The sequence below is a fragment of the Lemur catta genome, chromosome 8 (assembly GCF_020740605.2).
Source record: "Lemur catta isolate mLemCat1 chromosome 8, mLemCat1.pri, whole genome shotgun sequence".
NCBI lineage: Eukaryota > Metazoa > Chordata > Mammalia > Primates > Lemuridae > Lemur > Lemur catta.
The window spans coordinates 84,471,081-84,487,164 of NC_059135.1; the positions used below are offsets into that span (position 1 = coordinate 84,471,081).

The following is a 16,084-nucleotide window of genomic DNA, read 5'->3' on the forward strand; positions in this document are numbered from 1 at the left end:
CACAGGGCCTGGCTCGAAGAGGAGCCTCGTCAGCCTGAGATGAAGGAGGAGGTGGGTGTGGGCGTTGGTGGGGAGGTGGCCTATGTTACTGCAAAGCACAGATCTTTCTCTTTCAGCTTCCCTAATTAATTGAGGCGGCTAGAGGTCATGTCCAAAGCCAGAGTATGTTTTCATAGCTTCTTATCTTAAAACCCTGCCCCTGTTATCAAAAGATACTTTCCAAACAGCTTTGGTTCACTTGCTTATCTTTATCTTTTCCAGACAATTGAGCCAAAAGTGAAAGTTTTCATCTTTAACCTGAAACTCCAGGACTGCCCCTCCAGCAGGAAGAGCCCAGACACGTTACTCTTCAGCCTTCTTGAAGGTGAGTGGACCATCGCTGGAGAGGTTTTATGCGACATTCGGTGCACTGGTTTGGTGGGTAGCAGTCTTGAAATCCGGGGTTCCAGTGGGAGGAGAGTACAGGGGGCAGGCGGGTCTGAGAGCCCCTCCAGGTGGGGTTGGTGTACCCTTCCTTCCTATGGAGGGTCCTTTGCAACCGGCCCCCACTGACCCAAGAAAGAGGGAAGGTTCCGCATAAGGATGCCTCTTGCAGAAATAAAGACTCAGGGCGCAGACGTGAGTTGTAAGCTTGGAAACTGATCTTGCCTGTCTGTCCCCTTCCATTACCTCCCCCCCAAGGCCTCTCATCAGCAAGGCTGTCTCGTGCCTCTCTCTCCAGCCACCCTCTCTGCTTACCCTAATTCCATGTCCCCATTACCTCAGATTGCATGTGGCCCTGGTGGGTAACTGACCAAGATGCTGAGAACTTTCAGGTCTAGGACTCACAGCTCAAGGACTTTCTTCTTGGAGTCTCTTAGTTCCGGTTCTTGAGAGTGGATCTGACTGGAAGGCTGCTCCTGGTGCAATCAAGTCAAGGGCAAGGTGGGGGCTGTTAAGGCATGGAGGCTGGTGGTCACTGGAGACTCTGCAGGAAGGGAGGAAGGGGCAGAGGGGCACATGCCCAAGGGTTCTGATATTCAGTCCTGTCACCCTTATCCACAGGCCAGAGGATGGGAGAAGTCAGTAGTGCCCTTTGCACCACTTTGTCTTAGTCTGTTTTGTGTTATTATAATAGAATACCCAAGACTGGGTCATTTATAAAGAAAAGAAGTTTATTTAGCTCACAGTTCTGGAGGCTGGGAAGTTCAAGGTTGGGCGGCCACATCTGGTCATCTTCTAGTGAGGGCTTCATAACACGGTGGAGAGGTAGAACGGGAAGTGAGCACCTGCGAACAGGTGAAACACGAGAGGCAGCCTTGCTTCATACCCACTCTCCTGGAAACTAATCCAGTCCTACAAGAGCAGGAACTCACTCCCTGGGTTAATCTCTTCATGAAGGTGGATCCCTCATGGCCCAAACACCTCTTAAGGCCCCATCACCTCTCAGTGCCGTTACATTGGCAATTAAATTTCACCATGATTTTTGGGGGAGACAAACCACATCCAAACCATAGCACACCTGCAACCCCTCCAAACACTGGGCTGGCTCCACAGGCCCCTTGAAGCTCATCCATCTGTAGATGCCTTTAATAACCCTTACCCTAACTTTTTTTTTTTTTTGGAGACAGGCCCTCACTTTGTTGCCCAAGCTGGTCTTGAACTCCTGGCCTCAAACAATGCTCCTGCCTTGGCCTCCTAAAGTGCTAGGATTACAGGTGTGAGCCACCACACCTGGCCCCTAACTCACCTTTGATGGCACAATGATGTCTGTTCTTAAATCTCACTCCTTTCTAAATGGTCAAAATGGCAACTTTTATGTTTATATATATTTTACCACAATTTAAAAACAATTTCACCCCTTTCTGATGTTGGAGTTCTTCTAAATCAATTGTTTTCAAAGTTGCAGTCCCCAGATCAGCAGCATCAAATCAGCCTCACTCAAGAACTTGTTAGACATGCATATTCTCTGCTGGACTGGACACTCTGGGATTGAGCCCAGCCACTTGTGTTTTAATAAGCTCTGCCAGTGATTTTCATTCATGCTGAAGTTTGAGAACCATGTTTATAGTCATAAGTAAATAGAAATCACTTCTGACCTCCTTAAATCCTTAGCCCCTGGTATTTTCCAGAGGTGCTTGGAACCATTGCTTGGAGTTTGGGTGTGTTGTCTAAGTGAGGAAAACTCACTTATACATGCGTGCTCTTGGTTGGGCTTCACAAGAGTAAATCCAACTTCTCTCTTATAGCCATAAATAAAGACCAAGTGCTCACCGTTGGGTTTGACATTGAGGAATTCCTGAGTTGTTCATCAAATTCCAAGAAAAGGTAATGTCAGATTGCCTATTGAACCATCCATAACTGATATTTGTAGAAGACTATGTTTTCTTTCCCATGTGTGACCTTATAGGACTATTGTCATTGCCCCTTGGGCCAGTGAGTTTATTATGGCCATTCAATCAATAGACGAGAGAAAAAGGCTCAGAGGGAAAGCGGGAGGACCCGTCTCTCATGGAGCCTTACTCCGGGTGCCAAACGGGTCCATGTCTCACCTGTCCATTCACCCAACTGCACATGACTACCGGAGCTGGGATCTGAGTCCCTACCTTCCAGCTTAAGGTCTTGTTGGGGTAGGTGTGAGCTTGTGGAAGAGCAGCCAGGTCAAAGATCGAGCTGACCATCCCACTGAAGTTACATGGACAACTGAGGGGACACGTCAGGACATCTGAGTAGGAGAGGGGCGTTCTCTGCCCCTGTTTCCTCAATGTGAAATGTGAAACGTCTTCCCCAGGAGGAGACAGCATGGGTAGGTGTTCTCAGGACAGAGGTTTTAATCTGGTGGGGTTGCAAACAATCTCTTACTGAATGACTCAAGTACCAAAGTTTGTGAATGATACACTGAACAAAGTTAGGGCAGACTTGAGGTTATGCTCGTAATTACATTGCTCCCATGCAATGTATCCCAGTGTGCTTCCCGAGTGAGCGAGAAAAGAATGGCGTGGAAACTATCACTGGGCGCTCCCCAGCACCTCAACATCCGTGGGGTGGCTGCATGCATGACTGTCACACACTGTGCCTTAAGAGGGGACAGAGGCTGGACGCGATCGTTTGGCTTCCAGACCTTCAGCTAGAGCTCTCCTTGTCACTTACCTCTGACATTTCATGAACTTCAGTGCCACCACCTCTTTGTACTTTTCCTCTCCCAGCACTCGGCTGTCCTGAGCCCCAACCTCCTTCTATCTGTCCCTCCCCCCAACCTCCTTCTATCTGTCCCTCCTCTCAACTCATTTCAGATCAGCAGTTCAGATCAACAGACCCCACACAGCGGCTGCACAGCAGGCTTTGTCTGGCTGTGCAAACGTGCAATGAACAGGTGCAGTTCAGAATTGCCCCCTGACCACCCCTGGAGTCAGCCAAGGAGGGCCGGCCGAAGTCTCTGGGAAAGAAAACTCAAGAGGCTGCAATAAAGTGGGTTCCCCGAGAGGCCAGTGATTACAAAACCGCAGTCAATGATTACAAATCGCTAATGACACCAGCTCCAAGGTTCTCCAACACCCAACTTTGTAGTATTGCACCTGGAAGAAACGTCCAGCATCGCTTCTGTGAAACTGACAGGGCCCTTACTCATGCGGAGACGGAGAGCCCGCGGGCTGCAGGCAGGTGGAGCGAGATTGCAGAGAGGACTGACATGGTTTTCTCCGCGGAGAATTTTAGACCTCGCAGGCCAGGCAGAGAGGCCCCCGCGTGACTCTCGTACCCGCGTAGCAGGAGACACACAGCACCGCACCCCAGCGAGGGACAACAGAGCATTATCGGGGCTGCGGGGAGGCGTGTCGGCTGAAGGTGGGGCACTCAGACGCAGTAGGCATGCGGCCTGGGTGCTAACTCTCTGGTTAGGCAAACCCAGCACTCCCAGCCCAAGGCCTGTATGGCAAGTTCTGTTTGGTCGCGGGGTGGTTTGCTTCCTGAGACCTCTTCCTCCGAGCCAGGAGCAGAGTGGAGCGAGAAGGGCCGGGTCAGGGCGAGGTCACGATGTGTCCGTGCACGGGCACACGTCCCTGGTCGTGCTGCGGACTCGAGCTCACGTTTTGGAGCATCCACAGCTGTAGTGATCATGTCCCTCGCTGCTGCTCTGGCACGTGAGTGAAACGGGGGGTGCCCAGGTCTGGAAGACCCTGCCCCACCCCCACCGTGGGGCGACTCAGGCCCAGGCTTTACCCCTCGGGAGGGAGACCCCTCTGCAGGGTCCCTGTCACTTGTACCAGGTAAAAGCATCATCCCCTCTCCACACGAAGCCCTCTGACCTCTGACGGGGGGAGGTTCTTGTGCTCCGCCTCCTGCTCCCCACGCGCCGCCCTTCTGCAGCCCCCCCGGACTGCTCTGCCCCCGCCCGCAGTGCTGCCCTCCGCTGGCGCCATTTGCAGCGCGCCGTGAGGCTGTGCATGCAGTACATTGGCTGTGAAATCAATTTAGAGGCTGGCAGCCAAAATTTTTTAAAAAAAGGAAAGAAGGAATGAGCAAGAAAGACACAGCCTAGAATAAAATAGAAAATACCAGACTACATTGCATGTAAGGACAGCACTTTTACTGATGTTTTATTTCAGATATATTATATATGTACACATACATGTACATAAACATAAATATATACACACACATAATGGTACAGTGGTTAAAAGCACAGACTCTGTTCCACCACTTGCAAGTTATGTGGTCAAGGAGAAGTTACTCATAATCATCAGGGATCCAGGCTTCTAGCTTGTCATCCCTAACAAGGTTTTTGCCTCATGGTCCAGGATGGATGCTTGAGCTCCTGCCATTATGTCTGTATTCCAGACAGTAGGGAAAAGAAAGGAGGCTGTAGCCAGGGCTGATATTCAATTGTTCCACATCAGGAGAGCTGTACCAGTAGTTCAAGTATTTAAATACGTCTGTACTAGCTGGTAAAGAGCTGCTGGGCCCTGAAGTCCAGAAGTTACTCATTTTCACAAGTCCCAGTTTCCACCTCCATAGGATGAGGATAAGTAATTGTAGTACCTATCTCATAAATGTGTTGTCAAAATTAAGTGAGGCAATACACATACATTCTTATCACAGTGGCCAGCGCAGAATCGAGGCTCAATAAATTGAAGTCATCATTATTAAGAGCTGTGTTTTATAAGCAACTATAAGAAGAATAAAGCACGACCAGGCAGTATTCAAGGGCAACCTAAGACAGAGAACAGGGGCACCTCCACTGTCTTCACTCAGGGAAGAGCAAGAATGACTCACCTAGGAAGGGCAGCAACAATGATTTTTTCTAGTGTTACAGCTCTTTTAGAATTTGTCTAGCGGGTTTTCTGGTCCTCACCAGAAGACCCCCCACACACACACACAAACTAAAAAAAGTAAAAATAAAAAATAATAATTTTCTCACCTACTCGTCACTTTCTGCCCGTGGCTCTGTGGATGTGGCTTTCGACTCAGTGTTTCGGGACTCTTTACTGATTAAACACATTGCCTCTGTTCATCAGCAGGGGCATTTGTAACTCACAGTCATTCGTCACTATTTATGTCATTTCAATCCCACAGCGAGTGGTGTTCTCTGACTGACAGCCTGACCCTTCGGAGGGACCAGCAGCAGGACCAGGAGGTGGAAGTCGGCCCCTCGTCCCCGGGCTCTGCCTATCAGACAGTCTGGGGACGGTTTGCCAACCAGTCCAGGGCGGAAAGGGACGCCTTCCTGGAGGATGTCTTCCCCGAAGGCTTCCTCTGGGGCGTCTCCACGGGAGCCTTTAGCGTGGAAGGCGGCTGGGCGGAGGGCGGGAGAGGGCCAAGCGTCTGGGACCGATTTGGGCTCCTGAACGCCGCCAAGGGCCAAGCGACACCAGAGGTGGCCAGCGACAGCTACCACAAGGTGGCCTCTGACGTGGCCCTGCTTCGCGGCCTCCGGGCTCAGGTGTACAAGTTCTCCATCTCCTGGTCCCGGATCTTCCCTACGGGGTACGGGACCAGCCCCAGCCCCGCAGGTGTCGCCTACTACAACAAGCTGATCGACAGCCTGCTGGACTCGCGCATCCAGCCCATGGCCACGCTGTTCCACTGGGACCTGCCGCAGGCCCTGCAGGATCGCGGCGGGTGGCAGAACGAGAGCGTGGTGGATGCTTTCCTGGACTACGCAGCCTTCTGCTTCTCCACCTTTGGGGACCGCGTGAAGCTGTGGGTGACCTTCCACGAGCCATGGGTGATGAGCTACGCAGGCTACGGCACCGGCCAGCATGCTCCGGGCATCTCTGACCCTGGGGTGGCCTCTTTTAAGGTACTTCCCATCCTATCCCTGCCACCCCTACTAATTGGAGAAGAAAGGACATTGGCTGGAAGAAAGTCCTTTTATCTGTCCTCTGCCATCAGCCAGTCTTTGTTTTTTGTTGTTTAAAGGAAATCGGAGGGAGGGAGGGAGTCATAAATTGTTAATCACCTTATTTTGTCTAGATGCTGTGCAGGCACTTTAAGAATAGTTATTCCACCCTCAGATAGCACCGGAGGGCGAGGGAAGTGGGCCTTGGAGAGGACGGACGACCTGGTCATGATGACAGCACGAGTAGGTTGCCAGGTGGAGGCCAGGACTTGAGCCCAAGCCTTCCTGACTTCAAAGCAAGTTCCCCACATGACCTGGGACTCTTAGTGGCAGGTGACAGAAAACCCAACCCCAAATGACTTAAGCAAGGAGAAAACATATGCGTTCAGGAAGCTGAAGAGTCTTGGTTTTTGCTTGATCAGGGTGGAGGTTGATCAGGGCACAAATGACATCACCAGAGCCCAGTTCTCCCTCCCTGGCTCCCCTCATCAGTTTCATTCTTGGGCCACTTGGCACCCGGTGGCAGCAGCCCTGCTTCTGTTCTTTCAAGACGTGCAGGAAAGGAAGCTCGCCTCTGTTCCGCCATTCCCAGCAAAGTGTCCATGTGTCTCGTGGCCTCTGAGTGGGCCGCCTGCCCATCCCTGCCCCCGTCGCTGGGTCCCGGCTAGGGGCTGTGGGGACTGACCAGCATGACCCCATGTCCCAGGCTGTACCCTCAACACGCTGGCTGAGGGGTGAGGAGGAGGGAGGGGCCGGCCTTCCACAGGGCAGTCAGGGCACCATTTCCACAAGCAGGGAATGCATGTGCTGGGGACAAAGTTTAAACTGGCTTAATAGTTGCCATCATCTCCCTTTTCTTCAGAGTCTCCCAGAAGACCCTCCAGCTTCCCCTGGCAACACTCTTCAGGAAAGACGTGTCAGGCTGGCTGTCCCCTGTCCCTCTTTGGGTTCTGTCCTTAAATACGACTATTTCCTGTGCCCTGTGCTAGGTCTTAGGAGGGATACACAGCCATGCCCTTGGCATGTTACAAACTTTTGGGGGAGATGATACTAACACAGAGGGTAAAATTAGAGAATGATTCAAGAAGTCCACAATGAGGGTGAGCTGGAACAAATGCCAGAGTTAGAGCACAGAAGTCAAAGCTTCCATTCTGCTCTTGTACGGCGAGTGACGGCACCTATGGAGAGACAACCCTTCTGGAAATGGAAGGTTTCAAACTTCCTGTTTGTCTCCTTGTTGTAAAACTTATCCAAACCTTTTCTTCTCAGGTTTTTCTTATCCTTTGAACTGTGGCTCCTGAGATATTTTTAGAGAATTTGGTGAGAAAGTCCCCTTCACTTTTCCCCTTCAATTCTTGCCTTTACTTATTAGTTAAAATGTTATAATATCATTGTCTTAGTGAGTTCGGACTGCTATAACAAAATACCATAGACTGGCAGCTTTAACTACAGATATTTATTTCTCATAGTTCTGGAGTCAGGGAAGTCCAAGATCAAGGTGCCAGCATAGTTGGGGTCTTGTGAGGACTCTCTTCCTGCCTTGCAGACAGCCACCTTCTTGCTCTGTCCTCATATGGTAGAGAGAGCTCTGACATGTCTTCATGAGGTCTCCACCCTTATGACCTCCCCTAAACCCAACTACCTCCCAAAGGCCCTGTGTCCAAAGACCATCACATTAGGGGTTAGGGCTTCAACCTATGAATTTTAAGGTGAGACCCAACTGAGTCCACAGGCACACAGTTTGGTGTTGGAGTCTCGGACCCATTAACATTTGGGACATGAGAAGCAGCCAGGAGTTCCAGTTACTAGGGCATATTTTGATATGAGACTCTTCAAAAGTAAGTGTCATCCACTTCAGATGACTAAAAGGCAAGAGGAGAGCAAGCTAAGATGTAGCGGGCTCCCTCCTGCACTCCACGTTTCTGCTTGGTGCTTTATATGCACTTATTCAACCCTCCCAAGTGGACCCATAACTAACCCACTTCTCACAGACAAGGAAGCTGGAGTTGAGAGAGCAGATTGTCCAAGTTCACAGAACAAGTTAGTGGCAGAGTCAAGATTTAAATCTAGACTTAAATCCACCGCCTCCCCTTGCCCTATTTCCCCGTGATGCTACACCAAGAAAAGCTGTTGACTTTTGTAAGACCATGAGTTCAGTCTACAAAGGGATTCTTAGTGGTAATTTTTCTTCCTAGATTTCATTAAGTAGAAAGGAGAACAAAGTGGCTAGAAAGAGGGTCCTCTCCCTCGTGTGTTAATTAAAATACTCCTGGTAGACTAATTGATCAATAAGTACATATTAAGGACAGAGGCAGGACAACATTTCTGGGTAACAATAGGAAGTCAGGAGCCAGACTGCCAGGGTTTTATATTCTCACTTTACTCTTGACTGTGGGCCTTGTGGAGTTGTTACCCCTCTCTGGGTTTTGTTTTCCCCATCTGAAAAGGGGTAATAACAATTGTGCTTGCCACATGAAGTTGTTCTGAGGATTACATGAGAGAATTCATTAAGCAGTAGATGCTCAACACGTGCTTGTCACTGTTAATGTGGTTGTGGATGTTATTACTCTGTCACTCAGGCTGGAGTGAGTCATATGATCATAGCTTACTGCAGCCTCAAACTCCTGGGCTCAAGCAATCCTCCCACCTCAGCGTCCTGAGTAGCTAGGACTACAGGTACACGTCACCACACCCAGATAATTTTTTAATGTTTTGTGGAGATAGGGTCTCCCTATGTTGTCCAGCTGGTCTCAAACTCCTGGCCTTAAGTGATCCTCCTGCTTTGGCCTCCCAAAGTGCTGGAATTATAGGCATGAGCCCTCACGCCCGGCTGGATGCTGTTGTTATTTCGTTGATAATGTAGAATGATTGTTGATTGTTGACTTTGTTGATGATATTAGTGTTGACTTATTGACATTGTTGTTGACATTTTTGTTGACTTGATATTATTGACATTGGTGTTGACTTGAGGTTCTTGACAGTTATTGTTGACTTAATGTTATTGACATTATTGATGTTGACATCAACATTGCTGATGCTGACTTGTTGATATCAGTGTTAACTTCTTGACATTGTTGTTGATGTGTTGACATTCTTAGCACCAGTCTTTTTGTTGACATTGTTGACTTGTTAGCATTATTGACTTGTTGACATTGGTGTTAACTTGTTAACATTCTGGCTGTTGACTTGTCACTGGCTCGTTAGTCTTGTTGTTGCCATTGTCGTTGTTTCCTAAGCACTGTGTTTCCTTCTTTGTTCCTCACAAGGTGGCTCACTTGGTCCTCAAGGCTCATGCCAGGACTTGGCACCACTACAATAACCACCATCGCCCACAGCAGCAGGGGCGTGTGGGCATTGTGCTGAACTCAGACTGGGCAGAACCCCTGTCTCCAGAGAAGCCTGAGGACCTGCAAGCCTCTGAGCGCTTCCTGCACTTCATGCTGGGCTGGTTTGCACACCCCATCTTTGTGGATGGAGACTACCCCGCTGTCCTGAGGGCCCAGATCCAGCAGATGAACAAACAGTGCCCCAGTCCTGTGGCCCAGCTCCCTGAGTTCACTGAGGCAGAGAAGCAGCTCCTAAAAGGCTCAGCTGATTTCCTAGGTCTGTCTCATTACACCTCCCGCCTCATCAGCAAGGCTGAGCAAGACAACTGCACCCCTGGCTATGATGCCATCGGAGGCTTCTCCCAACACGTGGACCCTGCATGGCCCCAGACCTCATCCTCTTGGATTCGTGTGGTGCCCTGGGGTATAAGGAGGCTGTTGCAGTTTGTATCCTTGGAATACACTAGAGGAAAAGTGCCAATATACCTGGCTGGGAATGGCATGCCCATAGGGGAAGGTGAAGACCTCCTTGAGGATTCCTTGAGAATCGACTACTTCAACCAGTACATCAATGAGGTGCTCAAGGGTAAGAACAGTGGATGTGCTGGCGATGGGAAGGTGGGTGGTACTTCTCCATGTCTTCAGAGTTTTGTTTAATGGGATAAAGACAGACTCCTAGGAAAATGAAGCCACAGAAACAGTATTGGTAGTAATAGTAGAAAGTCCTTCACATAGGCCTCCTAACTCTCTTTCCCAGGCTCATGTCTTTGCTCCTGCGTTCTGATTCCCTAGAATGCCTCCCTCCTACCTTCGGCCCACTTGAGGCCTAGCCAGTCATCAAGCTTCATCATCTTTCCATGCACTTATTTAGCATACATTTGTTGACCACCTGGTATGTGCCAGACATCATGCAGGACAGTGGGGGTACAATACTGAACAAACAGCGTCGTTTCCACAGGGAACTCACAGTCTACAGAGGGCTACAGACAGAGAATTGCAATACAGGGTGATGAGGACATTGCAGGATGGCATGAGGACACATAGGATGGGACTCCAGCCCGCTGCATCTTCCCTCATTGCTCTGACCACGTTGGTCTTCATTTCCTTTAACTGACTACAAAATCTACCTTCTGCATCATTCATTCTGATCCAATTGACCCATTTCTACAGTCTCAGTCTTAACATACTGTGTCATAGTCTTTTTATTTCAAGTGAAAAGGGATGGCACATGGGTCCATCTCACAGGCGAGTCCCAGTCACTTGCCAGGGTCCGGCCATCTGCCCTCAGGGCTCTGTGGAGAAGGTTTCAAGGCCTTGTCTAAATTTAGAGAGAAAGAGTCGATTGATGACACCTGCCTGCCCTGGGAGCTGCCGTGAGGAATGGAGAGTCACATCCCATGTTGGTGAGGTCAGACACCCTCTCTGTGCTTCTCCTGGACTCTTCTCACATCAGCTACAAGTCTGCAATCTTCACAATCTTGGACACTCTTTAAGACATTATCTCAAGTGGTCAGTGACGCAGCCTAGAGCAGTAAATAGGGGCAGATATTGTCCTCATGGGACACCTGCGACAGCTGATGCCCTGAGAGAGGAGATGCCCCCATGGCCAGTGAGTGAACCGGAGGCCTCCTGCTTCTGGCCCAGCTCTTCACCCAGTAAGCTACGATGACCTTCTTCATCGTTTTGTGCCCAGAGCCTAGCACGGGCCTTGGACAAAATAGGTGCTCACCAGCTTATTTATTGAGCAGCTTTACCACCTCTTACACAACCAACATGTCTGCTGCCTGATAAAAACAAGGCCTAAGCCTTTGCTGGGCCCCCATTGGAGACACAGCCGTTGCCTTGTTGCTTTGCTGCTGGTTCTTGGTTGACTCACGAGTCTGTTTGTAAAGTTAGCAGTGGCCAGGTGTGTTCGCTTCTGTGGTGGTGTAACAAAGTACCATAGACTTGGTGGCTTAAAACAACAGAAATTTATTCTCTCACAGTTTTGGAGGCCAAAAGTCCAAAATCAAGGTAGGGCCACTCTCCCTCCGAAGGCTCCAGGGGAGGAGCCTTCCTTGCCTTCTCCAGACAGCGATGCCTCAGGCCTTCCTTGGCTCGTGGCTGCTCCGATCTCTGTGTCCATCTTCAAATGATCTTCCCTCTGTGTCTCTTCCAAGGACATCTGGCCGTGGATGTAGGGCTGACTCGGTGAATCCAGGATGGTCTCGTCTTGAGAGCGTTAACTTAATGACATCTACAAAGACCTTTATTCCAAATAAGTTTATATTCACTGGCAGCGGGGCTCAGGACTTGGACATGTCTTTTGAAGGGGCCACCATTCAACCTACTACACCAGGGAATAGTTTTTTAGGCTTTATTTATTTTTATAAACATAGAATGTGTCATCATTTTATGTCAATATTACTAAATGTAAACAAGGAAAAGCAAAAGCACATTTTTTAAAGATTAAACGATTTGTGGATTCTATATAAAACCGAAGCATCCTGATGCTAACGAATGGGGAACATTCTGTCTATAATTTAAGACAGGGATGCTCCTTTTGGGTTGAGGTTTATGGCCATAGAAGTGGCCTGATGTTTTGTGAGAGTCTCATGGATTTTCCTTTTATCTGTTCTAAGGAGAAAAAAGGGTTAACTTTGGGGGGGTAACCTAAGTCACCTCCAAACTTTCATGTCAAAAGGAAAACTTTTTAAAAGCGACATTAGTAACAGAGACTTTACTTATAATTTTTCAATAAAAATTATTGTATTTAAAGATAATCCTGGCTGGTCTGAAGGTAGTACATTATCTCAACTGATTACACACCCAGTTAGAGATAAAACTCTTCGTTGTCCTCTTTCTGCCTTCTCACTACTGCATTTGACTTGTTTTAAAGGACAAATAAATAAAATAGTGATGGCGTGGCACGCACCTGCAGTCCCAGCTACTCAGGAGGCTGAGGCGGGAGGACTGCTTGGGACCAGGAGTTCGAGACTAGCCTGGGCAACATAGCAAGACCCCCATCTCAATAAAACAAATAAGTAAATAATTCTAACTTTTGTTTTTCTTCCAAGCTATCAAGGAGGACTCCGTGGATGTTCGCTCTTACATCGCTCGTTCCCTCATTGATGGCTTCGAAGGCCCCTCTGGTTACAGCCAGAGGTTTGGGCTGTACCATGTCAACTTCAATGACAGCAGCAAGCCGAGGACTCCCAGGAACTCTGCCTACTTTTTCACCAGCATCATTGAAAAGAATAGTTTTGTCACCAAGGTAGTAAAAACGCTGTCACCACTGAAAACAGCAAATTTTTCCTCCAAAATCAAAGCCTTCACTTTTCCATCTGAGGTGCCCTCCAAGGCTAAAATTGTTTGGGAAAAGTTCTCCAACCAACCCAAGTTTGAAAGAGATTTGTTCTATCACGGCACGTTCCGGGATGACTTTCTATGGGGCGTGTCCTCGTCGGCCTATCAGATCGAGGGAGCTTGGGACGCTGACGGCAAAGGCCCCAGCATTTGGGATAACTTTACCCACAGCCCAGGGAGCAATGTGAAAGAAAACGCCACCGGAGACATAGCCTGTGACAGCTATAACCAACTGGATGCCGACCTGAACATGCTTCGCGCTTTGAAGGTCAAGGCCTATCGCTTCTCTCTCTCCTGGTCTCGGATTTTCCCCACTGGGAGAAACAGTTCCATCAACAGTCACGGTGTTGATTACTACAACAGGCTGATCGATGGCCTGGTGGCCAGCAACATCACTCCCATGGTGACACTGTTCCACTGGGACCTGCCCCAGGCCCTCCAGGATATCGGCGGCTGGGAGAACCCTTCCTTGATTGAGCTGTTTGACAGCTATGCAGACTTCTGTTTCCAGACCTTTGGTGACAGAGTCCAGTTCTGGATGACCTTTAATGAGCCCTTATACCTGGCCTGGTTGGGTTACGGCTCAGGGGAGTTTCCCCCGGGTGTGCAGGACCCCGGCTGGGCGCCCTACAGGATCGCCCACGCGGTCATCAAAGCCCACGCCAGAGTCTATCACACTTACGACGAGAAATACCGGCAGAAGCAGAACGGGGTCATCTCGTTGAGCCTCAACGCACATTGGGCAGAGCCCAAGTCGCCGGGGGTCCCAAGAGACGTGGAGGCAGCCGACCGAATACTGCAGTTCTCCCTGGGCTGGTTTGCCCACCCCATTTTTAGAAACGGAGACTACCCCAATGCCATGAAGTGGAAAGTGGGGAACAGGAGTGAACTACAACATTTAGCCACCTCCCGCCTGCCGGGCTTCACTGAGGAAGAGAAGACATACATTAGTGGCACGGCTGACGTCTTCTGCCTCAACACCTACTACTCCAGAATCGTGCAGCACAAAACACCCTCGCTGAACCCGCCCTCCTATGAAGATGACCAGGAGATGGCCGAGGAGGAGGACCCTTCCTGGCCTTCCACGGCCTTGGGCGGCGCTGTGCCCTGGGGGATGCGAAGGGTGCTGAACTGGATCAAGGAAGAGTATGGTGACATCCCCATCTACGTCACCGAAAATGGGGTGGGGCTGACAGATTCGGAGCTGGAGGATACCGACAGGATATTCTACCACAAGACCTACATCAATGAAGCTTTGAAAGGTACGTGAGGGTTCAGTTCCCCTTTAAAAACCATAGGTCATGTGCTAAAATGGTTTGCCAAGGTGGTTTATGAACCATCAACAAATCTCTCTCTTACGCCCTAATCCATAATTCTTTATTTGTTTGGGGGTCATATATCCCTTGAGAAGCTGGGGGGGGGGGGGGGAAAGCTACAGTCATCTCCCCAGAGAAAAAAACAAGAAATGTACACACATAGAATTCTTGCAAGAATGTTTTCATTGGCCCATTCATTAATTACTGAGCAACTACTATGTGACAAGCTCTATTGTAGGTGTTGGGGATACAGCAGTGAACAAAACATAAATTTCTGCCCTCATGGAGCTTATATTCTGGTGGGTTCCAAACGATGAGAACAAGAAACTCATCTGTAAATTCACACTTCCATGCTTACCTTCTAAAATGGGCTGAGTCTCTTGAACCTGAGACATATCCATTTACCCCCAACAAAAGAATTTAATTTTGGGAAGATCAGTCATTAATACCTGTTGTGGGGTCATCAGTGCTGACAAAAACGTAAGACCAACAAGATGGTCTGTCCGCCTCTCAGGGCGCACTTCACTCTGTGTACAAGTTGATGGTTTAGGGCCACAGTCTCAAGTTGAGGAGCCAGCACTTGGCTGGGCTTCCCGGGGGTCCTGCCTGCTGCTGTAAAGCTCTCCCCTGCTACCTTTGGAATGTTCCCAGCCTACAGGCTCGATGGTGTAGACCTTCGAGGGTACTCCACCTGGTCTCTGATGGACAACTTTGAGTGGCTCAATGGCTACACAGTCAAGTTTGGACTGTACCATGTTGACTTCGATAACGTGAACAGGCCTCGCACAGCAAGAGCCTCCGCCAGCTACTACACAGAGGTCATTACCAACAACGGCATGCCGCTGCCCGAGGAGGATGAGTTTCTGTATGGGCAGTTTCCCCAGGGCTTCATCTGGAGTGCGGCTTCTGCTGCCTATCAGGTGAGGCGTTCTGGGCGGTCGGACACCACTGACTGCACACCTACTACGCACACCTACTGTGCATCAGGCTCCGGGTTTGGTGCTGGAGGGGACAGGCGTGTGAGCAGGAGATTCCAGCAGGCGTGTGGACAGCAGCGCTTGCTCTGGGAGGTCCTATTCCGGACAGCCAGGCTTCTGCACAGCCCCAAATTTGCCCAGACCAGCACGGTGAGATGAACTCTGCTGAGATGGGTGTTTGCAGGGCCGGATGGAGCACGTGAAGCCTAGGCAGAAACACCTGGGCAAAGACATGCAAATACAGCCATGCTTGCTTAACAACAGAAACATTCTGAGAACTGCTGCCATTAGGCAATTTCCTCGTGCGAGCATCATAGTGCACTCACACAAACCTAGACGGCACAGCCTACTGCATACCTAGGCTCCCAGGCTACAAACTTGCAGCATGTTTCTGTGCAGAGTACTGCAGGCAACTGTAACACAACAAAACGTATTTGTGAATCTAAATCTAAATATATCTAAACATAGCAAAGGTACAGTAAAAACACTGTGCAATGGATAAAAAATGGTGCACCTGATAGCGCACTCACCATGAATGGAGCTTGCAGGACTGGAGGGTGCTCTGGGTGGGTGGGTGAGCGGTGAGTGACTGGGAAGGGACATTACTGTGCACTGCTGTGGACTTTATCAACACTGGACACTCAGGCTACGCTAAAGTAATTTTAAAAGATTCTTTCTTCAATAATAAATTAACCTTAGCTTACCTATAATGTTTTTACTTCATAAGCTTTTTGATTTTTGGCTTTTGTGGTAACACTTAGCTTAAAACACAAATGCATTGTACAACTGTACAAAAATATTTTC

At 49.3% G+C, this 16,084-nt stretch overlaps 1 protein-coding gene and 1 non-coding gene across 2 annotated transcripts in view; both read left to right on the forward strand.

The window, feature by feature from the left end:
- Positions 1-16,084, forward strand: part of LCT (lactase) — a 47,685-nt gene that overhangs the window by 18,021 nt on the left and 13,580 nt on the right. The window contains exons 4-9 of the mRNA XM_045559270.1: positions 262-364; positions 2,229-2,307; positions 5,551-6,277; positions 9,583-10,228; positions 12,699-14,249; positions 14,955-15,223. Coding sequence (XP_045415226.1) covers positions 262-364; positions 2,229-2,307; positions 5,551-6,277; positions 9,583-10,228; positions 12,699-14,249; positions 14,955-15,223 — 3,375 coding nt within the window. The remainder of the gene's footprint in view (positions 1-261; positions 365-2,228; positions 2,308-5,550; positions 6,278-9,582; positions 10,229-12,698; positions 14,250-14,954; positions 15,224-16,084) is intronic.
- Positions 5,280-5,341, forward strand: LOC123644225. Its single transcript, XR_006737044.1, has one exon. It is a non-coding gene; the product is annotated as a U7 small nuclear RNA (small nuclear RNA).